Genomic DNA, 25,705 nt, shown 5'->3' with positions numbered 1-25,705 from the left:
AGGCAGGCTAGAGAAAGGCTCTGGTCTCCTGAAATTTTCACTGTTAACACTGCCTCTGCTCTTTTCAGACCTACGCTGCCTGAAGCTTGAAGTTACATGCGTTTTCTTATGTGTACCAGAAATTGTGCCAGCCAGTTGTGGGTCCCATTCCTTGGTGAGGCTCTACAGTAGACATATTGGTATTTTGTCTACTACCAGCCCCTCCCATATGGGAATCACCCCTTTCCCATTTCATGTAATTCTGGCAGGACGGTAAATCAAGAGACTGATTCCCACCCACGGTAGTGGCCGTATGACCCAGGATGATCAGTCATAACTCCATTTAAGGGAGTTTCTACAGACTCTAGGAGAAGAAATAGTATCTCTTTTTCTGAGATTGCAAACTTAGATCTTCTGGGACCCTCTTTTTCACCTAACGTAAGGCCATGACACCAATGCTGAGCAAAGCAGGGCTCTGAAGTTGAGAGGGAGAAACAGATTCCTAATGACAGCTATTGAGCAACTAGATCCAGCCCAACCTGAAACCAACAGTTCCACAACCTTGGTCTTAGTTGCATTAGCCAATATATCTTTTCTAAAATTTAATACAATTAAGCATGTTATGAACTGGAATTCTATCACTTGGGGGTAATTGGGGGTGATCCCATGATCTTACCTAACTATAAGATGTCAAGGGAGTCAGTTTATTTTCTCACTGACGTTTTTCCTGAGGGTCTCACTGGGTGCACTTATCACACCTCCACTGTAGTCATCTGAAGCCCCTTCCTTTTTTATAGTTCTCTCTTTGAATCTACTGCCTTGCCTCAGGGTGGCAAGCTAAATGGAGAATATGGACAATACTTCTCAGAGCACTCATTGCCACGGACCTTTCTCTGAAAGACAGACTGTTGTGTCAGTTTATCATGTTAGAGAATCCCTAGCGAGAGTAATTTTTTGACTAGGACCTCTGCGTTCAAAACAACTGTTTAGGACCTCATTGGGAAAGCCTCCACTCATCTTAATCCTGTATTTTCTTATTCACTGGAAAAGAGCTTATAGGGTCAATTAAAATTAATTTCACAGGTCCTTGAATTGCTTGCCTCATAAGTTCTCCTATTTTTATTTTTATTTTTTTGGAGACTGGTGCCATTTTAAGGGTTCTAATATTCCAGGCCATTATTAACATACTCTTTCTCTTCTATAATGCCTCTAGCCATGGATTCATGACCCCAATGTAGGAATGCTCTTTTATATCAAGGGTTGGGGGATCCCAGCCCACGGGCTAAAATCCAGTCAGCTGCCTATTTTCGTATAGTTTTATTGGCACACACCCACACCCATTTATTTACTGTCTACAGCCGCTTTGGTCATGGCTACAGAGACCATATGGCTGCAGAGCCAAAAATATTTAATATCTGACTCTTTACAGAAAATGTTTACTGATTTCTGCTTCTCAACCATTTCTTCATCCTGGCACCCAGTAAATAATGGTACTTAGAGAGATGAAGGAGTTAATATCTTGACAAACCTCTGGAGGATACTGCTTGGGAAGGTCTCCTCTAGAACACCTGAGGCAGGACATGGCCTGGTATATACTTGGGACACCTCTGATAGCCCAGTCTTCTTTTTGAGACACCTGGGGACAAATACATGACCTAAATCTTGGTTCCGTACATTCTGTGTTTAGAAATCCATATGGACTTCAGTCTTGGCCAAGGCCAGGGTTATTGCTCTGGCTCGTAGGTGATCTCTTGGGCATCCTGACTTTCTGTGGAAACTATCCGTGCAGCGTCAATTAATATATAGTTCCAAAATGAGACTGAGGAAAGCACAAAGATGTTACCATCACTGGTGGGGCCAGTGATGAGCCCCAGTCTGAGCCAGTGGGGTTCAAAACTAATGATCAGCTACCTGTTCAGGAGCTGGGGTGTGCCCCTGAATCTGTGGTCAGAATCTGTTTCAGCTGTCACAGTCACTTGTCCTGTTCCCTCAAATGGCACGCTAGTGACGGCAATTAGTGTTCATCTTCTGAACCGACACTCTGGGTCCCATGATCCTCACTGGTGTCCATGACTTCACTTCTGTATTTCAACCCCACGAGCTATGGAATCCTTAACGCCCATCACATTTTGAGGTCCCATCACTACACTCTTCCTTTTTCTCATTTTATTATGGTGTAAATTCACTGCAGAAGCCACGAGGAGTGACTGTTCACTCTTCATATTGCCATAGAGGAGAAACATGGGTTAAGAACTATTCACACCAATAGAAAGAATGAAACTGCAAGTTTATTTGAAAGTATAAAAATTAAAAAAAAAAAAAAAAAAAAAAAAAAACCCAAACCAAAACCTAACCAAAACACAAAAAGCAACCACACAACAAACTTTCCAGTTTACGTCAACTTTGAACATCGCACACTACTTGTCAACCACTTTGTTGCATTTTTTTTAAAAAGTCAATTTTGGAGGGCGGGGGCTGAGTCAGGGGATAAGCTATAGGTTACAGGGATGCGAATTTGAACATGAAAATAAAAAGAACTTGCTGGTCTCATTTGAGAAAAAAAGAGCAGAGATGGTTTTCAGGCGGCTGTAGAATTAGGCAATGTATAAAAAAATAGCCTGGATGGAATGAGTTAAAAAATATTGCTGGCCACTTATTTGCCATCTTGAGTAGGGGGAAAAAAAACAGGAAAAAAACCCTGCAGCTTTGGTGTCTTATTTATAGATTTTTAAAAAGATTCATTAAAAAAATCACATCTATAATAAAAATGTCCCTGTATTTAAAAAAAACAACAACATTAATAGGCTTTCTTATCTACTAAGACCATTTGTTTTTCCTAAGATGCCTGGAAGCAGAAAAGCGAGTGAGATTAATTCACTGCGCAATTAATTAAAATTAGAATCCCTTTCTCTAAACAACTTCCAAAATACCAGAAAGAAGCACAGGCCGATCAAAGGGAGAAGAAATAAAGCCATTCTGACTCACAGGAGATGAAAAGCTCAGCCAGAGTTCCTAACACACTCCGGCTCCCATTGAAAGTTCTTTCTTTATTGGCTTACGCAGAAAATAACTCGTGTTATTTTAAAAAATGAAAGATGCAAGCAACTAGGCTCCTTTTCTTTAACTTAAAAAAGACAGAAAGAAATCACCAAGTGGCTAGCTTTCCTGTAACACAGTTTGGATTTGGTTTAAAAAAAAAAAAAAGTCCCGAGAACAGGATCATTAAATGCCACGTCGTCCCCCCACTCGTGCAGGCTGCACTGAAATTCGCATCAGCGAGGTCACTGAACATTTCTTCTGCTACGTAAGGAAGTCCTGAATGGGTGACCGCTGCCTGGAGTGGCTCCACCTGGTTCCAGTTTTGTCCCCCATCAGTGTGGGTTCTTGCCAACGAACGCCCACATTTCTCCCCACTATTTCTCCAGGGAGTGGGCCCTGTGGCTGGCTGGGCACAGAGAAAGAGGAAAGCTGGCATAAACACAGAGACTACGAACCGAGGGAGAAAGGCATCCCTCTTTCTGCATCCTTCAAGAACTCGATAAATAGCAACTCAAAGTGCAACAATGCACAAAGGCCCGGCACACAGGTCAGTCTGGAGTGACTCGGTATCGAGGCTCAGCGGGACAAAGGTGTGATCTCCCTTCGCATCTTTCTTTGGACCTCACTCAAGGAGAAACAAACAAAGAAGACAGCTTTCCTATACACATATAAATAATCCCTTAACTAGAAGGGAAAAACCAAACACACTGTTTCAAATGCATTTCTAAGAGATTAAAAAAAAAAAAAAAGTCCGAATGGCAAATATCGACTCCAAATTATCTACTGACCAAGTCTTTTGGAGGAGAAACTATGGCAGGTCAGAAGAAGCCTGAGCCTGACTCTAACCCTGACATGAATGCTGAATCAGGGTGCTGGTTTCTGGGCCTTGGGCAGGAAGCGCGTGCAGCACAGGGAGCCAGGGGCTCTGGTGGGAGGTACTGAATATGGTTCTCATGCGTGTCAGGAACCACAGTGTCCTCAAGTCCAAATGCACAGGTACAATGACTTCTGGAGGTTAAGGTAACCTGGGAAGCTAGTGCGGAAAGCTGCATGAATGGGCAAGACAGGCTGGGAGTGCTTTCCAGGGACAGAGGACCAGATCCGATTTTTGGCCAATTCAAGTTGGGTCCTCCTTCCTTGGCTCCCGGCAGGTCACAGCTGGAGGGGTGACAATCCAGAAGCCAGGGAAGGACTGTGGACCTAAGGCAGGCCCAGGCTCTAGATAGCCTGCATTTTAGGAGCTGAGAACTCAGATGAATGTATGGCAGGGGCTCCCTGCCTATCCTGGGATGAGGCTGAGGACAGATGCTGCCAGAGAAAACCCTCAAAACGAGAATTCTCGGGCAAGTTTCAGAGTCGTTCAGAGAACCAAAATGGCCCTGCTGATAGCTAAAGGGCATAACTCTTGGCCAACGTCTCCTCTGGCCACTGCTCTGCCAAACTGAGGACAACATGCACGAGCGTGCAAGGCGGGGTTTGACGCTCACCCGGATTCTTCGAGGGTGGCCATCCATGCCGGCCTCCTGGGAGGGTCATCCAACCCCCGTCTCCCACGGAGCTGCAAGGCAGAGGCCCACAGAGAATGTGGTCCAGGGTCTCCTGCCCTTCTGAACATCCACCATGGCATGGAAGCACTGCGTTCTCGAGGGCTCCCCAACTCCTGCCTTACCCTGCTGCCTGCACACTGAGGCTGCCTATTCAGCAAGATGCCACCAGTCACAGAAGAACAATATGACAAGTGAGGTCATGATCCTGGGCCCCAAAGGCCGAGTGACCTCCCAGACAAGATGCACAATACATCAGGTCACCCGAGAGGCCAGCAAAATGCCAGGTCTCCCTCGAAAGGACATCCCTGAAATCTGGGGCGGGGATGGGGGGGTGGGAGGGGGAACGGAGAGACACCCTCCTTGAGGCACCCTGAGGAGCTTCCCACGAGCGAAAGTTGTTAGGATGGTAACAAGTCAGAGCAGATGGACCCACATGGACCGTGGAAGCGGCGGATTTAGACTTCTGCGGCGCCCTGGCCTGGCACGGAGTCCCTGGGCCCCGCGGCGCTCTCGGGAGGAGGGCCGGCCTGCCCGGGGCTGCGGCCGCCGTCTTCGGCGCTCAGCAGGCTGCTGGCCGCCTGGGAGCCCGCACTGTCGGTGCTCCCGGAGCGCGAGCGGTAAGGGGGCAGGGCGGCTTCGTTCAGAGACTCGGTGTCCGACGAGTAGGGCGGCGGCGGAAGGTCGTACCACGCGGGTCTGCAAGGGAGAGAGCAGGATGGGGCGGGAGAGGCAGGGGAGAGCAGAGGGAAGACAACGCGTTAGGAGCCAAACCCCCCTCCGCCCCTGCCGCGGGATGCTGATGTGCCCCCCGAGGAGGACGGCTATCCGCGGACTAGGGTGACCCCTACAACAAGACCAAGGGAGCGGGGAAAGGTCGGGGTGCTGTGGCTGGCGCGTGCCGAATGGGCAGTGCCCAAGCCATGTCCTCCGGGTCGGCCCAGGGGCGGAGGATGCACAGCACCAGCCAGGGAGGGGCCCTGGGGCCGAGTGGCTGGCCGGCTGATCGGGCTGAACCTCTGATGGTCCACAGAATTTGGGGTTCTTACTGAAAGCCAACTTTTCCTGGCTGGCTGGGCTTGGGGGAGCGGGGATCTTCCGATTGCCTGTCCCCTCTGTCGAAGGGGATAGTAGGGACACTGGCTTGCCGTGCAGGAACTTCGCAGAAAAGACAGTTTATTTTGCAGCCCTTCCTGCAGGCTTCCTGCGAGCCGAGCACACGCTACCTGCTTTACCTGCACCACCTTACTTAACGCTCACGAGAACACTAAGCGGTGCGCGTTACTTTTATGCCCATCGTACAGGGGAGTGAACGGAGGTAAGGGGGCGTGAAATGACTTGTGTAGGATCACAAAAAACTAGCAAGCAGCTGCTCTGGGATCGAAACCCAGGTGTTCTGTCTTCGGATTCGGCAATTTTAACTTGACTCTACACTGGCTGGTCCAAATGAAGAGGCTGAGTGGTGAGGGAGGTCCTGGGCTCTTCCCCTTATTTGCAAAGATGTCCTTAAACACTGCCCTCCAATGTTACCTCCACCTTTTATGAGGAGGAAAAACAAAGATTCAATAACACAAGAGCTGCCACAGGAGAGGGTCCAAGAGCTGCCCAGTCAGCCCGGGTGCATGACCCACAAAATGCCTCTCGCCACACACGCTGAGCCCCGGGCTCAGAGGAGGAGAGCACAGGGGACCTAGAGCCAATCGAACTTCCAACATGGGTTCTCTGGGATACCCTGGAGGTCACCAAAGAAGGGAGGAGGAGGCTGAGCCGGCAGGATTCAGGTCCACCAGCTGCTTCCACTATAGAATTCTGCCTTTTGACTCTCTGTTGCGCTTTCTGGTACAATCCCATTTGAAATGAGGGTCTTACTGTTTTAAAAAGCTTGAGAGTGCTCTATGCTACCTCCTTTATTTTATAAATGGAGCCAAGCAAGGAACCCATCATTCATTCATTCATTCATTCAAACCAACCCTCTAATACAGCCTGGCCACTGTTCTGTGGTAGCAGGTGAGGCGCTGGGCTAGCCAGCAGCCTGGACATGGGTCAGCATGGCATCACCAGGCAGGAACAGGGCTCTGAGGTGGCCAGGATCCTAGCTCTATGTCCTTGGACAAGTCGCTTAAAATCCCAGAGTCAGTTTCCTCATCTGTAAAAACTGAGGCACTCCCCCAGCGACCTGCAGAGAGGATTAAATGAGATGATACGGGTGCCTGGGTGGCTCAGTGGGTTAAGCGTCTGCCTTCAGCTCAGGTCATGATCCCAGGGTCCTGGGATCGAGTCCTGCATCGGGCTCCCTGCTCAGCGAGGAGGCTGCTTCTCCTTCTCCCTCTGCTGCTCACCCCTGCTCGTGATCGCTCTCTCTCTCTCTCACTCTCTCTCAAATAAATAAATAAAAATCTTAAGAAAAAAAAAAAAGAGAGAGAGGTTGCGTGTGAATTGTCCTGCCAGGACCCAAGACACGCAGGGCCCTGCTGCCACCGCCAGCAGCTGGGTGCCCGCATCCCGCTTTCCCCAACGATGACCTCCTCCCCCGCCCCAAACCTCCGCCGTCCAGCACGCACCTCTGGTCCAGGAGGGCCTCTGAGTAGGAGGGCGGGGAGCCCACTTCCGAGGCGTTCTGCTCGGCCTGGCTGGCCACGTACTGGATGCCGTTGTTGACGTTGTAGGTGACGTTGCAGTGGTGGGGGTGGTCCAGGACCACCAGGCGGGACAGCAGCACGGGGTGCTGCAGCCGGTGCACGGGCAGCGTCATGAGGTTGTTCCTCTTGCGCTGGTGATGCAAGACGAGCGCCAGCAGCGCCACCACCAGCACGAAGATGACCGAGCTGCCGATGATGGCGTAGGTGATGCTGGGGTAGTACACGAGCTGGTTCTCCGACGTCACGAACACCTGCCCGCTGCCTGGCTCTGAGAAACCCCGGGCGGGGGTGGGGGGAGAGAAGGGGACAGAGCTTACCGCTTTGGCTCATCCTCCTGCTTCAGACTCAGTCCCAGCAAGTGCATGCAAGTGTTGGGAGCGACCCGATTCCCAGCAGCCAGAGAGCCCAAAACCACCCCCGGTCCAGGAACTGGCGAATGGCTAAACAAAACGGGGGACAGCCACACGACGGAGTATTATTTGGCCATAAAAAGTACTGATACGTGTTACAACATGGACGAACCTCAAAAACATCATGCCAAGCCAGATAAGCCACGCACAAAAGGCCACCTACTGTGTGATTCCCTTATTACATGAAATGTTCAGGAAAGGCAAATTTATAGAGACGGAAAATGGGTCAGTGGTTGCCTAGGGCTGGAAATTCACCAGAAATGTGTACAGAAGTGAAGAACACTGGTCGGTACACGTCTGAGGTTCCTTATGTCTGCAGTGTGCTTACTTTACGCCCGGCCCTAGCCAAGCTTCCAAGATAAAGAGCCAGCGGAGCACAGGAGAACATCGGGGACTCCGGAACCAGACTAGGTTCCGATCGCTGCCTCTGTGCCGTCTGGAACGTACTAGGCGCCCCTTGTAACGTGGTAGCCTCTCCGTGCTGTAATCTCCTCATCTGTAAAGCGGGGAGAGTCGTGGTGCCCACATCGCTGGGCTGTGGTGAGCATGAAGTGGGTGAATTGTGACAGAGCGCTTCCAACAACAGCGGACCCCGCCAGGCAGGTACTGTTCCAGACAGACACACGCTTTATCCCCTCTACTTGCCTCACAGCAACTCCGTGCATCGGGTGCGGTAACTGCCACCTTCTTTTTAAGGGGAGCAAAGTGCATCTCAGAGGGTCCAAGCCCCCTGGTGAGGGTCCCAGGGTTAGGAGGTAAAGACTGGTCTGACACCAGCGCCTTGCCCCTCACACTGTGTCCTGCACCCCCTGACCAGACCCGCTAGGCAATCTGCAAGCATTTCCTCAGGGCCCTCAGGCAAAAGTCTGGGACACGTCCAACCCCCACAGGTTGCCAACACCCCCCTCTCCCAGTGTACTAACAAGCCGTGCTTCAAACACCCAGGTAAGGGAGGGGCTTTCCAGTCAGTGGGACATGCCTGGCAACCAAGACCCGGTGCAGGCTGGCCCAGGAAACCAGCGTAGCCCCTCCCCGTCAAGAGCTAGGGACCCCTTGTCTCTGCAGACGGAACCACAACCACCCACTGCTGTGGCCCAGCTGGAAGAAAAATCAGAATACAGCCCAAGTGAGCAAATCTGGTGGCCACCCCCGTACCCGTCCCACCTCTGCAGCACTGAGGTTTTCATGGATCCACAGGAAAAACGTAGCCGTGATGCAACAGCAAGAGCAGGGACCGCCGTGTGCTAAGCTTTACTAATCCCTCGTTACTAGACGTGCACCTGTTCTGTTCGTCACAGTATCCCCAATCGGTCTGCAGGATGGTGCAGGCCCTCACTACATGCCTCAACTCAGTGGGAAAATTATCTGTGTATTCGCACACTCTGGGAAGGTAAGCGCTATCACTATTATTATTATTATTATTATAATATTCCTATTTTCCAGATGGCAAACTGACTCAGAGGTAAATTAACCGATAGGTCTCTAGTCAAAAAAACCACACAATGGGAAACACTCTATCTCTTCCCCTTTCCTGATATAAGCATCTCTTGATTCCCAAAACAATCCGAATCTGCGACAAATGAAGATCTTCCCCCCTCAAGCTCCAGGCTTTGTGTTCATTTTCTTTCCAGTCACACTCAACCAGGAGTGAAAAGCTTCGATGTTCTGGCAGGCCACCGTTTCAAGGATTAACTGTACAGTAAGCTCTTCAACAAAATGCAGAGCATGCGGCAGACAGTGGAGGGACGGAAGCAGTTTGGGATTTTTCCCGAGACAATTAGCTGTGGCACTCGGGGGGTTGCTGGTGTTCTGTCTGCTCTCAGTTTAGCTAACTAAAAAGCGGGTGGGAGCTCATGTGTGTGCGTGTATGTTTCAGAGCTCAGGCTTAAAAGAAAATATCCTCTTTATTTTGTGATCTCCAGCGCAGAGCTGAGGGGTCGAATCCTGGGGCCATCACTTCTAGCTGTTGCTCAAGCAAGTGACTGCACTCTTAGGAGCCTCGGGTGCCTCCAAGTTTAAAATGGTGGTGGCGTGGGGTGCCTGGGTGGCTCAGTCGTTAAGCATCTGCCTTGGGCTCAGGTCATGGTCCCAGGGTCCTGGGATCGAGCCCCGCATCGGGCTCCCTACTTGGCGGGAAGACTGCTTCTCCCTCTCCCACTCCCCCTGCTTGTGTTCCCTCTCTTGCTGTCTCCCTCTCTGTCAAATAAATAAATACAAAATCTTTAAAAAAAAAAAAAAAGAAAAAAAAAGCTTTAAAATGGTGGTGGCGGTGGTGGGTAAACCACGGTAGCCAAGTCCTTGGGAGGGTAAAATACAATATATATGCACAGTGCCTGGCAAAGGTTTGCCCTCGGTCAGTGCTCGTTCTTTTTTGCTTTTTTATTGTGGTAAAATATATACATAACATAAAATTTACCATTCTCACCATTTTTAAGGGTTTGGTTGAGTGGCACTGAGTACATTCATGGAACTTTTCATCATCCCAAACTGGCTCATGCTAATTCTGAGTGGTCACATTCTTTCCATTATCCTCATACCAACTTCTCAGAGGCAGAGGCGGGGAGAGTCCCCTTTGCAGGGGGCAGGATGGAGGAGGGAGTAAGGATGGAGTGAGTTCCTTTTTAGAGAGCTGTGTCTCCTAGAAAATGAAAGCCGGTGGATTTTCCTCTGGAAAACAAACAGGCCCAGAGATTTTAAAACCCTGACTTCTGTGTAACCACTTGAAGTTTTAAGAACACAAGAGGGAGCGCTTTAAAATGAATGGAATATGAAATGACTGGAAATCTTAACAGTCTCATTTGTCTCTGAAAGCAGGCCCTCTCCAGATCGGCCCACTTTGGCAGGCGAGAAGCGGCAATCACATTTACTCGAGAAATTATGATGTTACATAACTCAGTGGTGCCTGGTCTCGTTTGTGCTCTGTGTGTAAAATGTCATCTTGTATTAATTCATTAACTAGATTCACTTTTCTTAAGAGCTTAATGAGCCTGCTGGCCAAATTACTAATCTCAGAGTTGCCTGGGCCCTGAGTTCTAAGTGCATAATCCATGGATAATGAAGTTTCCATTTATTCTGGCTGTCCCTCAAGCAAATGCCCTCATGCTCTGCTGTCAGACAGCTTGAATTCCCGTCCCGGATCTGCCACTAAGACTGTGTTATTGCAGGCAATCTGGTCACCACCTAGAGACCACTGCACTCTCGAAACTGCCAGAAGCTGCCGCCGCTGCGTGTGGGAGGGCGGGCTGTGTTGTCCCCAGCTCCGGGGCTCTTCTTCGCCTCAGGGTCGTCACAGATTTCTACAGTTATCACAACAGTTTTCTGCCAGGTGGCAGTCAAGTGTCCTGAGGAGGCGTGCCTTTTCCTAATGCACAGAGAGGTGCTGTCTGGTTTGATGGAGGCAAGGGGGCGGGGTGGATGTGACACTTGAGACGTGGTGTTCCTTTGCTTCTAAAACATTCCTTCCTCCAGAAGCAAATCGAATTTCCTAGAAGGTACAATTTCTCACCTATCACACTGGCAAAGGCAAAGTTGGAATTTCCCATTTTTCGGGCCAGGTCTTGGGATGACAGGTGTTAATTATTATTCACGAATGCAGCTGGTGGGAGGGTGAACGGGTATCACCCAAGGTGGTGACGGGGTTCACCATACACATCAAAATAAAAATGTACATGTCCTTTGGTCCAGCCATTCCACCCTCAAGAATCTATTTAGTAGATAGACTCACGCACACGAGAAGTAACTTTTTAATATGCATATTAATTGAAGCATCATTTGTAATAGCACCCATATCACGAATGATCTGAATGTCTCCCAGTGGCAGCCGGGCTAAATTAACCATGGTGCCTCCATAGGATTCCACACCTATTTAAAAAATCAGGGCAGCTCTACATATGCTGATGGGGAACAATCTGAAAGAGATCTTGACCCATGAAAAGAAGCAAAGTTCAATAGAGAACACATGGAATATTTCTAGGTGGCCGCACGGAACTGTTAATGCTGGTAGGTCCCAGGGTGGAGGAGAGAGATGAAGGGAGATTTATTTACTCCCTTCTACTTTCTACTCTTGGTACTACATTGTCCCTTCTAAAACCATGCCTATTGTCCACCACCTTTGGTACTGCCTAGGCTGACGTGTCTGTTTGTTTTCCTTCCTTCTCTCCCTGTAATGTGAGGACCCCTCGGGGTCCATGCCTCACAGTCACTCACTCACTTGACAACCCCCACTGACTCCCCACTCCCCGAGTATGGCACCATCGCCTCCCACCTGACCTCTGGAGTCCTGTTCTGGAATGTTCACTGTCCCATTCAAACTGACTCATCACTCCTCTGAAAGATCAACTCCTGTGTGCCTTAAAAAAAAAAAAAAAAAAAAAATTTAAAGTCTGTTTTTCTCCAGATTACATATCTTAAAAAGTCAGGTTGCTTGAGGTATCTATAATTTGCACACAATCCAATGTCCCCTTTTAAAATGTGCAGTGAGAGGAGTTTCACAGAACGGAACAGTTGCATAAGCACGACCACAAACGAGACACGGAACCTTTGCATCCCTCCCCAGAAGTTCTCTCGTGCTCTTCTGCAGTCCATTCACCGCCCCTGGAAAACACTCATCTGTTTTCTGCCCAAATGGATTTACTTTTTGTCACTGGAATCATACAGTATGGAGCCTGTTGTCTGGTTTCCTCCGCCCGGCATGGTGCTCCTGAGATACCTCTATGTTTCCGAGCATCAGTACTGCCCTCCTTCAGAACATGCAGTCGCACCCCGCTGTACGCAGGGATCACGACTTGTGTCCAGGGAAGGAACTGGGTTGTTTCCAGTTTCCGGAATACAGATCGTTGCATGGACATATATTTTCTGATTTCTTGGGTTTACACCTTAGGGGTAAGGCTGCTGGGCCACACAGGAAGTGTACGTTTAACTTTCTAAGAAACCCTCACCCTGTTTCTTCACGGCAGCCACAGCATTCTGCGTCCCCGCAGGGGCCCTGCATCCTCACCAGCACTTCACACGGCTAGCCATGCCAGCAGGTGCGTAGTGATGGCTCCCTGGCGTGTTCAGTGGCATTTCCCGGTGACTAATGATGTCGCACCTCCGTTCACATGCTGATTTACCACCTGTAGATCTTCTTAGCTGAAGTGTCTCTTTAAATCTCTTGCCCATTTTAAAATTTGGTCATTTGACTTAGTGAGTAGTAAGGATCCTCCATACGTTCTAGGATACAAGCCCTTTTCCAGAAATGTGTTTTGCAAGTATTTTCTCCCTGCTTGGTGGCTTGTCTCTTCCTTTACTTTACAGTGCCTTTTTGAAGATAAGTGCTCAAAATTTTTTATGAAGTCTATTAATGATTTCTCTTACGCTTCCCGTTTTTTGTACTCTATCCAAGAAATCTTTGCCTAGAAGACATTTCATAGCTTTAGCTCCTACATTTATTTCTCCGATCCACTGCAAGTTAATTTTTGTTTATGGTACAAAGTGAAGTTCAATGTTCTTTCCTCCCCTCCCTTGGGATAATCAACTGTTCCAGCACCATTTGTTGAAAGTCTATCTTTTCCTATTGAATTACCTTGGCACCTTTGTTGAAAATCAACTGACCATACAAGTCTGGGTCTATTTCTAGATTCTCTATTCTGTTTGACTGAACCATATACCAATCTTCATGCCAGTAAGTGTGCTGGTAACTAGAGCTTTACAGTAAGTGTCAAAATCAGGTATTGTGAGTCCTGTATGCTTCTTTATCTCCCAAACTGAACTTTTTTCTGATTATAAAAATTCATGAAGAGTTGGGGGAAATAAAAAAAATCCATTAAAATTAAAAGCAAAATAGAAATGTTCATTGCCCTCCCTCCCCCGAACCTACTAGAACAAAACAGTTAAGAGTTTGGTATAGACCAGGGTTAGCAACCTTTTTCTGCCAAGGGCTAGATGGTCAATATTTCATCTTTGTGGGGCACACAGCTTCCCTCACAACTATTCAACTTCACTGTTGTCATACAAAGTCAGTTGTAGACGAAATATATCAGTGAATGAGGATAGCTGTGTCCCTTACATAAATAAGCAGCAGCTTGGCTCATGGGCTGTAGTTTCTTGATCCACAGGGTGTACCGTTCAAAACTATTCTCCATGCACATCTACACACACAAGTCCTTTTGTTCCTGCTATACAGATATTTCTGTGTGTGGACATCTTTCCTCATCCACCCATACCTTTGTTAAAGAGTAGCTGTGTGGGATCCCACTACTTAGATGCATCACAACTTACAAGCAACACCTCGCTGATGTACATTTAGGTTCCTTCCTGTTTTTTTTTTTTGTTGTTGTTGTTGTTGTTGTTATGACCAACAATGCACAACACCATTCAGGTAGACCATGTGGACCGTGAGAGCCATAAGAGTGGAGCCAGGCTTGCTTTCTCCACCATTCTGCACCTGGTGCTCAACACATGTTGAATAAGTCAATGACCTGTGGTCACTGGTGTCATTTCTTAGGACAGACTCCCAGATGCTGGTCATGTCCTTGGCCCTCTGTTCTCCCACGTCTGAACATTCAGGCTGTCTTGAGCTCTCTTCTCTGTCCACATGGAACCACTATGTGTGGTCAATTTCTACTGTGCGGTGTTTCTCCAGTCTCCGCTTCTGGGCTCCAACTGCATGGCCTCATCCATGCCCAGGCTAGGAAGAGAAACTGCCTTGGAGGTCTTTCCATCTTCAGCCTCTTGTCTTCCAATTCTTCAGGCAACACACCCATCAGTCCGTGTCACTGTGTGATTCTTGTAAAATTCTTTGAATGAAGGCCCCTCAATGGCTCACATGGCCCTCGTTGGCTAGGCATTCAGACTCTGCCTTGGCTTCCCAGCACCAACCCGCAGGAGGTATGGGGAAAGAAGTCTAGGGCTGGAGAGAGAAACGCTATTTGCCTTGGGACCTATACCCCACTCCTGATGTGAATTAAATAATACACTAATAATACTAACCACCACCACTATCCATATTGGCTTTGGACTCAAAAACAGAGTAATAATAATGATATTACCATAATAATGATCACAGCAGTTCTTGCCCTACCAGCAGTATCTTCTGTGTTGGATGTATATTCACTCTTAGATTTCTTCCACCATCGGTCATAAGCTGAATGATGTCCCCCCACCCCAAAGATAGGTCCACTTGGAATCTCAGACTGTGATCTATTTGGAGTAAGGGTCTCTGCAGATAAAATTAAGGTAAAGCTCTCAAAAATGAGATCATCCCAAATGAGGGTGAACTCTCCATCCAGTGATGAGTGTCCTTATAAGAGGGAGAAAAGGAGAAGATACCAAACAGATGAGGGAGAAGGCTGTGTGAGGTGGAGACAGGGAGTCAAGTTGTGCAGCCCAAGCCAAGGAGAAAGGCAAGGACGGATTCCCCTCAGAGCCTCCACAAAGAGCCAACCCTGCCAGTGCTTTGATCTGGGGCTTCTGGCCTCCAGAGCAGCGAGAGAATACGTTTCTGTTGTTTTAAGCCATCCAGTTTGTGCTAGTTTGTTATGGCATACCTAGGTAACAAATACGCCATCTTATGGAGCACACCACTTTATAGAAGAGGAAGTGGGAACCAAGGGAGGTGAAGTAACGTGCCCACGTGCTCCAAAGCCTCGGTTACTATTCACAAATACCGCTATAGCTTTCCAGCAGAAAAACCGACTGAGCCACCAGGCGCCCCAACGAACCCTAGGTATGATCGATAGCTACAGTACAGGACTTCTCAGAGGCTTTACCAGGCAAATGTTCACTGTGATGCCTCACGAAAGGATGTGGCTATTTCACCAACCTCGGTGCTATCTGAGATGGACAGGACCCCCATCATATTCCAAAAAAGCACATTCCCATCATTCAGGAAGTTGTCGTTTTACAAATCAGATAGGGGCATCCCTGGCCCTATTGTCAGGAGGAAGCTCTCTGGCTGCAGCTAGCCTCTTAGGAGGCGGACACTGGGAAGCAAATGCCTCCGCCCCCTCCCCTCTCGGTGCAGAGCAGCCCCCACCCCCACCCCCGGGAGGCGGTGCCCGGTTAGGGTTCAGCAGCACGGTCCCGATGGAAGCTGGCCCAGCACCAGGAGCCTCGACCGTGCAGCAGCTGCTGAGTGAGAGACGTGAGATTGCGCCCGGAGGGCTGCATGACACCCTGGCCCCCTGACACCTGACAAGACGGAGTCGGCAGGAGCTGATCCTATTCAAATGTGCGTGAAGCCCAAGGCTGCCTTGGGTCTGCGAGTTCGCAGGGCTCCTGCAGATCAGCTCACGGGTGCGACGCCTGCCCGGGAAACCTGATTACCCAGGGAACTGCTCAGTGGGCGCCCTTGGAGCCTCTGAATGCAAAAACTTTCTGAATAATTTAGGGGAAGTGGCTGAAGAGAGAAACATTACGAGAGGGGCTCCCAAGAAGGAGCTTTACTGACATGAGTGAATTCCCCCCTTCTGGAGATTTCAGCAAGTCTCAGCAATATGACTCAGGGCCCCCACACCCCAGAGGGAAGGGCTGTTTTGCATACCCGGGGGTCTGGTGCCCCCGTCCCAGTGCTCCCAGTGCTCCCAGTGCCGGCAGGATGAGGACTCCTCAAGGAGGAGCCCAAGACACAGCTGATCCCAATGAGCACCCCGCACACCAGCCCCTGGCTGGCCGGTTGTGGTCTCACACCCTCCACCACAGCCACCCTTGTCCCGGCCGCGGTGGTCTCTGCCCCACCCCCACTCACCCTCTAGCCTCTGTTCCTTTAGCTGAACAGTGCGCCTTCTGAAACCTAAATGCCTTTGTTTGTGGCATTCCCCTACTCAGAACCTTCCAGCAGCTTGCCATATACTCAGTATAAAGTCCAAATCTTCACCATGGTCTCCTCTTCTGTCCCTCCCTGGCTTCTTGTGCTGCACACTCACTGGCCTCCTTTCTGTGGTTTCAGAACATGCCAAGCACATGCCTGCCCCAGGGCCTTTGCCCTTGCTGTGTTCTCTGCTCTGGATGCTGCTCCCCGGGCATCTGCTCACACTCTATCCCACCCAGCTCCCTGCTCCTAGGTCAGTGTTAGCAGGAGGCCTTCCCGAGCCACCGCCATGCCTCTCCATCCATCCCCTCCCTTCCTTCATGACACTTGACACCCCCTGTCATGTCCACTGTATTTGTATGCAGTCATCTCTTTCCAACAGGAATCTAACTCTGGGTGGGCAGAGCTGTATTCTGCTCAGTCATCCCTGTATCCCCCGTGCCCCAGAGGGTGCTCTGTACAACTGTGCCGGAGGAAGTGGGCAGAGCGTCTCTAACCCCGGTGGCTCTCGAAGTCTGGTCTCAGCATGCTGTCCTCCTGCCAGAAGCACTGCGTCTTCTACATGAGACTGAGCCCCTTATGTGCCAAGTGCTTCATGGCGAGGAGCTCAGCCTCACAGGTGAGAAAAGTAAGTCCCAGAGAAGTCAGGTCATGAGTCCGGGGTCACATAGCTAGGAAGTGACAGCGCTGAGACTAGAGCCCTGGTCTGTCTGACCAACACCCAGAGATTCACAAGGTAGAAGCTCTGCCAGCTCAGGATTGTAGAAAGCTCTGGGTTGTAGAGAATTGTGCCAGTGTTCGATGTACAAAAACACAGTCCCATCCTTCTAGAACCTTCCTTCTCAAAAATTAGATGGGGGCATCATGACCCCTTCCTAGAGTCATCTAGAGACCTACCACCTCACACGGCTGGGAGTGTGGAGCCCGCGCACGTGGGCCCCTCTCCCGAAGTAGCCAAGATGGTGCCCAGAGCCAGCCAGGCCAGGCCAAGCCTGTGGAGCCCTGCAGACTTGACCGGACTCTGCCGCTGCCCCCAACCCTGCCTGACAGTCGCTAATAATACCACGCACCCGTCTGTTCTCATAGGGAGGGAAGGTGGAGCACGAATGGGGAGAGCGGGACCCAACTAAAAAGGTGGTTAGTCCATGTCTAGGGTTTTGACTGACTGGCTCAGAGTTCTGGTTTTGCCACAGACCACCTGAGTGACTTCGGGCAGTTGACTGCACCTTTGTAAGCGTCCTCTGTAAAACGGATTAAAAACCCATACCCAGCACAGAGTTGATATGAACGTTAGAGGCTACTGTGTGAAATCGGAGCCAAGTGAGCCGACGGTGAGCTCGCTTCTGTGACTTCCTAGCATCTGCACAGGCTGGTCCCCTCACGTGGTTAGAAAGGGCCTCGTGAGTGCAGGCTAGCGGAGAAGACCACTGCCCAGGGAGGCAGGAAGGACGGCGGGATTTTAGGGACACAGAGGCTGTGGCCTTCCAAGGAATGAAGGGAACTGACACTCCCTGGTGGGCTAGTGGTTAGACTTCCACACTCTCTCCAAGGATGGAAGGGAGGAGCCGAGGAGGAGAGTCAGGCCGGGAGCACATTCATTTATCCACTTACGCGGCCCAGACTGCGGGGCAGGCCGCGTGCTCAGTGCTGGGGATTCTAGACCCAAAACAGCAGAGACCTAACCAGGAGGAGCTCACTGCACAGACAGGCTCTGGGTCCCACTTCTCTCCAGCTCCCCGATGACCTCTACTGCCTACGGCCCATTCTCTCCAGCTCGGAAGGTTCCAGGAGCTGTCTTGGCTACTGTAAACCAAAAATATCCCCAACCCATCCTGACTTTCTTGTTTAAAAAACAAAAAAAGTCCCATGGGGGCTGCAGCACCTTTAATGGGTCCCTATTCCAAGCACATCTGGTGTCCCAATTTAACGGCGGACTGAAAAAGTTTACTTTAAAGGGCAGACCGGCAAATGGCTGAATCCGAAGAGAACCACGAAAACCCCACTGAACCATTACCATGGCAACTCAGGTTTCTAAAATTAACTGGAAGGGGGGGGGGGTCCATGCTGCCAGCCTGCCCCACATCAGATGGACCTGGCAGGAGCCGGGCCGGCCTGAGCTCAAGGGAAATCAGGGGACCCATCTACCAGGAGGGAGCTAGGACTCTAGGACCATCCAGGGCCAGGAGACAAGCACCAGGAGATCAGATGCAAAATGGGAGAGAGAGGGGAGGGGAAAAAGACACAAGAAAGTTGTAGAACTGAAGACAAATGGAAGCAGACATCTTCCTGGGAATTCTCAGTTGTTCTTATCCTAAGAGATCAAAGGGGTTTGGGCCCTCCCCGCCCCTCACTTATGCCTACTCTTGGGCAAAGGGGGCAGGGAAGCATCCTTGAAAGGCCCTGCATTTTCAGCAGGCTCTACTGAGACAGAGAGCATTGCCAGTGGCCCCTAATTTACAAGCTGCTCCTGCCAAGGAGGGCGTCCTGGCTTGGTGGAAACCGCCTGTGATCCTGGAGCTCTCTGAGCTCTCTGAGGCCTGCTAAGGACTGCTGCACACCCTCAGAGCTTGATCCCGGCCTCTGATGAGGGAGGGTGCCAGTGATAACCTGGGGAGCGAGCTGGTGAAGGGCCTCTGCTAAGGAACAGGCACAGGGCACTTACAGAACTCGCTGGAGGATCAGGAACTTAATTGGCTGCTTAAGGTGGAAAAGGGCATTTTTTATTAGGAACTCAGCTCGCTACCAAAACTCAGTGCTGAGGGTAATTGGAGCGAAGGCCCGGGTGGCCTTTTTAGAACTCTGTTCAATTGTGTCATGGCTTTTAAAAATGTCAACAGACGAGCGCGGTGGAAGGCAGGGGGAGGGACGGACGGTAATCTAGACCTTTGGTGCCTCTTCTACTGCAGACCACAGGAAGCAAAAGCCGGTGGGAGCCGCACGGGAGGGGTGTGGGTCTTGGTGATGAGCTCAAGGACTGGGATTCATGTTCTCATCTTTCCAACCATCAAACGGGAGACCCCCGCGGCACTCTCTCTCTGCTGTGCGAAGGGTGGCTTCAGGCAACCCAGGTTCCCCACCTGACAACAGAGGCCGCCCCTGCACGCGTGTGCATGCGTGTGCACGTGTGTGCGTGCGTGTGCTTGCTTCCAATGGAAGCCCCGGCCTCCTGCAATTTGCTGAGTCAGGAGGGCCGTGCAGAATTACTCTTTCTACTGTTTACTGTATCTCTTAACCTAGAGTGTTTGGTGCAAGCTGCAAAATTAAATGCTCAGCAGACATTCTTTGAACTCGATGGTCAGTTGGTTTCTGGTCCGGTAATAAGGCTCGGGTCTGTGGAGACCGCAGCGTCAGCAGCCCAAGCGGAATCCTGCTAACTCAAGCAGGATGTAGGGGCGGGGGGGTGATGCTCTGATGAGTTGGTGAGTCCCGCTTAATCATACCCAAACAGCCTTGCAGGGAGACGCTCACCTTAAAAACCAGGGAGAGGGAGAATCTACCTCAGGCATGCCGTCCTCACGGCAGATAAGATCTCATTAGTGGGAGCTGAGGACACAAATAGCGTCAAGTATCCGTTACGATCCCCCAGGGGCATCCCCGGCCCCCCCAGAGCCAGATGTCCCAGCTGGGTCCTGCCTTTCCTTTTCCATTCACGACCAACTTGTGTCCAGGGGCAGGTCCTGCCAACTCTGCTCCCGGATTCTGGGACAAGCTACCACGATCTGCTGCTTGGATTCCCACGTGAACTTCCTAGCTGGCTTCGCACCATCCAATCTTGCTTCTCTCCATTTTCCACAAGGCATGCAGAGAGCTTTTTTTAGGAAGTAAGTAAGATGGCTGCTTTGTCCTCGAAATCCAACTTCCTAACAGCGGCCTCCAAAGGCCTCTCTGATGTGGCCCTTGACGCTTCGACAACCTGACTTGAGCCATTTGCCTTCTAGCACCCCGTGCTCTAGCACGCCCTGGCCTGCTGCCTGCTTCTAGAAATAAAGTTTTCCTGGAATACAGCCATGGCTGTTTTTTACGTCTAGTCTCCGTCTGCTTTTATGCTACCGTGGCCGAGCTGCGTAGTTCTGATGACAGGCTCTAGGGCGCACCAAGCCCCAACTACCGACGGTTGGGCCCACACGGGTCTAATTCTGATCCCTGGAGCAGACCGACATGTAATGAGCAATGAGCTGAGAGGTACACCCGCTGCTTTCATCCAGGGCACAGTCTCTTTGGGAAGTCACTCTAATATCCAAAACGCGGCAGTCGTGATAAGCTGACAGAACTGCACAAAGGAGATGGAGAAATGGGGACATCAAGGAAGAAATCAAGCACACCCCTTCCCACCATGTCTCCCCGGCTCTGGTTTTTTGTTGCTTGTAGAAGCCGGTGACTGAGATTTCCCAGAGGATGTGACAGACTTGGCGTCAATCCAGGATACGAACTACCCAAATGGTTAAAGATTGGCTTGCTCTCTGCGGTCGCCATCTCCCCGACAGGCTGCCCAGTCCTGTCTTCTGAGAGGTGTTGGGAGGTCTCGTGTTTCCACTTCCTGAAAGGAAGACTGATGGAGGTTTTAATGTTCTCTAAGACAAGGTGCTGGAGGATCCCTTCTAACACCAGAGGGCCTCCTGGGCACTGGGTCAATGAACCTGCCTGTTCCAGAAGAGATGGGTAACTACAGGGCTGGAGGCAATGGAGGATTCAGTTACCTGTTTGATTCTTTAAAGATTTTTTTTTTTAATTTATTTATTTGACAGAGAGAGACACAGCGAGAGAGGGAACACAAGCAGGGGGAGTGGGAGAGGGAGAAGCAGGCTTTCTGCTGAGCAGGGAGCCCGATGCAGGGCTCGATCCCAGGACCCTGGGATCATGACCTGAGCCGAAGGCAGACCCTTAACAACTGAGCCACTCAGGCGCCCCCCTGTTTGATTCTTTAAAGAGGAGACCATCATCACATAGCCCCCACGGCCATTTTCAAATCCACGCATCCCTGTCAAAATGTTTCCAGACACCGAAAACAGGCCAGAGAGCTCAGGCAAGCATTTTTTAAACACTAATGGGGCTGTGTTAAAACCAGCAAGTGAAGAGATCAAAGCCTCCTGTCACTGACAGAGGACCCAAGCTGGCCTCCTTAAGGAGAGAAATAAGAGGACATGATGTGATCAGTCCTACGATGGGCAAAAAGCAGAGAAATGTGCGTATTCATTAACCATTTACTGAGCATCCACTGGGGGACAGCCAGGGTGTCAGGAGATTCTGGGTCACTGCCATGGGGCTGGAGTTACTGGAGAATGGACAAGGAGTCCAGGGAACCTCAGAGCTCCCATGGCTGCTTAGATTTTTTTTTAATTTATTTTTTGAATAGGCAATAGATGTCTGGTTCAAAACTCAAAAGGTAAGTAAGGATCTGCAGAGAAGAGTAAAGCTGTTTCCCCTATCTGTCCCCCAGCCACCAGAGTCCCCTACCCAGAGGCAGCCACTGGTACCATTTTCTTTTTGTGTGGGCTTCTAGAACAAGTCCAGGCATATATTAGCAAATACTTACTACTTTCAGTACACATTTTAAATACCTATTATTTTTAGTTAAGGTTCTTTTTTTTTACCTAATGAACCACATCAATACACTAATTTTTTTAAAACCAAGTACCATTTTGCCTATTTAATAAATACCTATGCAGCCCTTACTATAGGCCAGGCTCTCCTTTTTTTACTTATTTTGAGGTAGGTTTGGATTTATAGGAGAGTTACAAAAACAGAACAGAGAGTTCCCATAAACCCTACATCCAGCTTTCCCCAACGTTAACGCCTTACCCAACCACAGAACGACAGTCGAGACTAAGAGGTGACGTTAGAACGATTATATTCACTAAATTCCAGGATTTTTTCAGACTTTTCCACTTCTCCACTGATGTCGTCCTTCTGTCCTACCACCCAAACCAGAGCATCTGCTTCTAAGCTGTGACAGCTTCTTGGGTCTTTCCTGACCTTGACCCTTTGGAGGAGACTGAGAAGTTATTCTGTAGGCTGTGCCTCCACGTGGGCTTCCCTGACGTAGTTTCACGATCAAAGAGAAGATGTGTTCTTGGGAAGACCGTCGCAGAAGTGCTGTGCCTTCTCAGCGTGTCCTCCCAGGGGACAGCTGCCACGTATCCACTGCCGATAACCATGGTTGTCTGGTTCACTGAAGGAGGCATCTGCCCAGACTCTTCACTGTCAAGTTACAGTTTTTCCTTTTGGAGTTAATACAACCTTGGAGGAGATCCTTTGAAGCTATGGAACTATCCTGTTTTCTGCTTAGACTTCAGACTTTCCCCCACTGATGTTGGTATTCATCAGGGATCTTGCCCACAGTAATTATGACTCTGCTGTTCTAATGGGGCTTCTCAATTTCCCTCATGCCTTCTACATTCGTTACCTGGAATTTAGCAGGAAGGAAGAGTTGCCCCTTCCTCCTATTTATTTATTCAGTTACTTATTTACAGCAGATAGACTCATGAATATTTATTTTACTCTCCAAGCTATAATCCAATACTATTATTATTTAACTTGTTACGTGGGTTGTTCCAACTTTTGGCCACAGGGCACTTTTCCAGGCTGGTTCAGCTCCTGTAACCTGTAACCTTTCAACACACCCCTATGAAGAAGCAGACTCCCCGCCGAGCAGGGAGCCAGACTCGGGGCTCGATCCCAGGACCCTGGGATCCTGACCTGAGCCGAAGGCAGACGCTTAACCGACTGAGCCGCCCAGGCGCCCCGACTCTCTTTTCTCAAGTAGCTACGTGGTGTGTTCCTTGTAGAGGTGTGCCACTGCTTATTTAACCAGAACCCATGACGGGCACCTAGGGTCTACTTCCAATCTCTTCCTATTATCATCTTTTACAACAAAAACGTCCTTGGGGATGGGTCATTTCGCAGTTCAGCCATTGTTAAAGTAAAGCCTAAAGTCTTTACAAAGGCCCCCGAGGCCCTCTCTGACCTCAGGTCCTGTCACTCCTTGCCTGCCCACCCAGGGTGGTGGGCAACCCCGAAGATGGCCCCTCTGATTCTCTGCTCCTGGGATTCAAGCTCCTGTGTGATTCCGGTCCTGTGAGTCGGGCCGGACTTATTTTCTCACTCCTAATGAACAGAATATGGGAGAAATTACAAGCTGTCACTTCGGAGCTCCAGTGGCACAATCAGTTAGCGCGCGGTACTTATACAAGCTGTCACTTCCAATATCAGGTGAGAGCCTGTGGCTTCTGTTTTGTCTTAGGTGCTTGTTCTCTCTCTCTCCCTCGCCTGCTCTGAGGGCCACGGTGGGAGCTGTGTTAGAGAAGTCTGGCAAGGACCTGAGGGAGGCCTCCCTCTGCCAGCCGGCTGGTGAGGAGTGGGGGCCCTCACCCCAGCAGCCCACCAGGACCGGAACCCTGCCAACAGCTACACGAGTGAGCTTGGCTGAGGCTCCCCCCGCGCTGAGCTTTCAGATGAGACCACAGTCCCGGCCAACAGCTGTGAGCGCTAAGGAGACACAGCAAGAGGTACTCGTGTACAAAGGGTTAAGTCAACTCACGTCTTAGAAACTGCTGGAAGTGGAGAGCAGTCTCACTAGTCACAGAGCTACAGGTAAATCATTCTAGATGCCCTTCCTTCTTAGGACTGTCGCTCTCTTGGCCTACTGTGTCCTTCCCAACATGTCCTCCTAGCCACATCCTCAGCGGCCTTCAAGGCTCAGACGGCCACTGAGCTACTTTCTCCATGACTTCTCCCCCACCCCCCAGCCCTCCAACTAGAAATAACTTTTCTCTGCTACAACCTCCCACTGCCCCTCACCTGATCCCCCGCAGGGCACTTCTTATTCTCTCCCTTGCTATAGAGTTACTGACACAGCTGATTTCTTACAAATTTCTAAATTTCTTGAGTGTTGGATTCCCATTTTAGTCACATTTATAGCGTGTTCGTCTTGCTTCCAAGCACTAAGTTCAGGCTTACACACCTATATCGGGTACTTCATAATATCTGTAGAACCGGTAAGTAATAATAAGCCTTAAATTATGGGTTTAGAATCCACTTACAGTCACAATGCTTACCACACACAGTATCAGCCATTATAAGCATTATTATCACCACTCGGTATTTCATAAATGCATGTTCTCTTTTCTCACAAGGATTTAGTTCTCTGGGCTCCCCATGGTTTTCCTCCCCAATTTTAGAACTTCCAAGTTTAGAGGAAACAAGAGATAATTCCTGGCCAAGAGCTGGGGACCTCGGGCTTAATTCTGTTGTTTCGATGTATCAAGCGTCCCTTCCGGTGATGCCTTCACCCAGAGCAACAAGGAGACGCTGGTGTCAATGCCAACCTCAAATCTGTGCTGGAGCCGCAGGGCAGAAGCTTCCAGGCAGAAGCCAACCAAATTCCTGTCAATTAATATTCTACTCATCATTTCTGAGAGTTTGCTGGCCACTCTATCATCCCAGCAAAGCTTTCCTGCAATAGTATCTATGTCCAGTTGCACTAATTGAACACACAAATGAGGGAGATAAAGGAAGACTCAGCTCATTGTATATTTTTTGTTGGCTCCAGAGGAGGAAAACTCATCATCAGGCATGATTACAGACTCCCCTTGAGGTCTCCACAGTACAGACCGAGGCTGGAGCTGTTCTGAAGCATCTTGTCTGATGGCAGATAAACAAGCTCTTAACCCTTTCTTGCTCCATACAAGACTTAAAAGGGAATAAGAGGAGATGCTGATTTTCTTGCTTCCTTTGGTCTCGAAGCTCCTTTAACCCTGAGTCTTAAGCTAAAGATGCTGTCATTTATGGCATTTCTCCCATCATTGGTTCTCTTTGTGGATAAATGATGAAAAAAAAAAAAAATACAGGGCCAACCCTGAGAAGCCCGTGACTGTCTTGACCCTTGAAAGTCACTTTTCAAGAAGCAGAGGGGAGAAACAGACGTGCTGAAGGAGAAGGCCCTGGGCCTTCATGCTCTGCAGAGACGAGCTGTGGGCTTCCTTGGGCCTTTCACACTGATGGGAGTCAACTGTGGGGGGGGAGGTCCTGCTGATGGTGGGATTCTCAGGGATGTCCCAAGTTTGTGGAGACCAAGAAGGGACCATGGTTTGTCACCTTACCTTCTCCTGAACTCACAGGTTTTGTTCGAATTAAGAATAAGGCAAATGCAAATCGAATGGGACAACTGAACATTGATCTTGAGCCCTGGGCAGAGCTTGGAACATATAAATCTTAGTTCCAGAGAATTCTGGCCTCCTATTAATGAAGAGGACAAGGAGCTGGGAGCCTGGGGAAAGTGGGGGCTGGAGGTGCCCAGGGGCAGGTGGT

At 49.8% G+C, this 25,705-nt stretch overlaps 1 protein-coding gene across 7 annotated transcripts in view; it reads right to left on the bottom strand.

Moving 5' to 3' along the window:
* Positions 1 to 2,316: 2,316 nt before the first annotated feature.
* The window catches only part of LDLRAD3 (low density lipoprotein receptor class A domain containing 3), a 236,660-nt gene continuing 213,271 nt past the window's right edge, over positions 2,317 to 25,705 (bottom strand). For all 7 annotated transcript variants that reach the window (XM_032413911.1, XM_032413909.1, XM_032413913.1 and 4 more), the window contains 2 exons: positions 7,124 to 7,469; positions 2,317 to 5,261 (listed from right to left, as the gene is read on the bottom strand). In XM_032413911.1, the coding sequence (XP_032269802.1) occupies positions 5,021 to 5,261; positions 7,124 to 7,469 (587 nt within the window). In that variant the 3' untranslated portion in view covers positions 2,317 to 5,020. The remainder of the gene's footprint in view (positions 5,262 to 7,123; positions 7,470 to 25,705) is intronic.

The sequence above is a fragment of the Phoca vitulina genome, unplaced genomic scaffold, assembly GCF_004348235.1.
Source record: "Phoca vitulina isolate PV1807 unplaced genomic scaffold, GSC_HSeal_1.0 scaffold16, whole genome shotgun sequence".
Lineage (NCBI taxonomy): Eukaryota > Metazoa > Chordata > Mammalia > Carnivora > Phocidae > Phoca > Phoca vitulina.
Note: the sequence above shows the minus strand (reverse complement) of the source record. Positions and strands in the feature narration are given on the sequence as shown.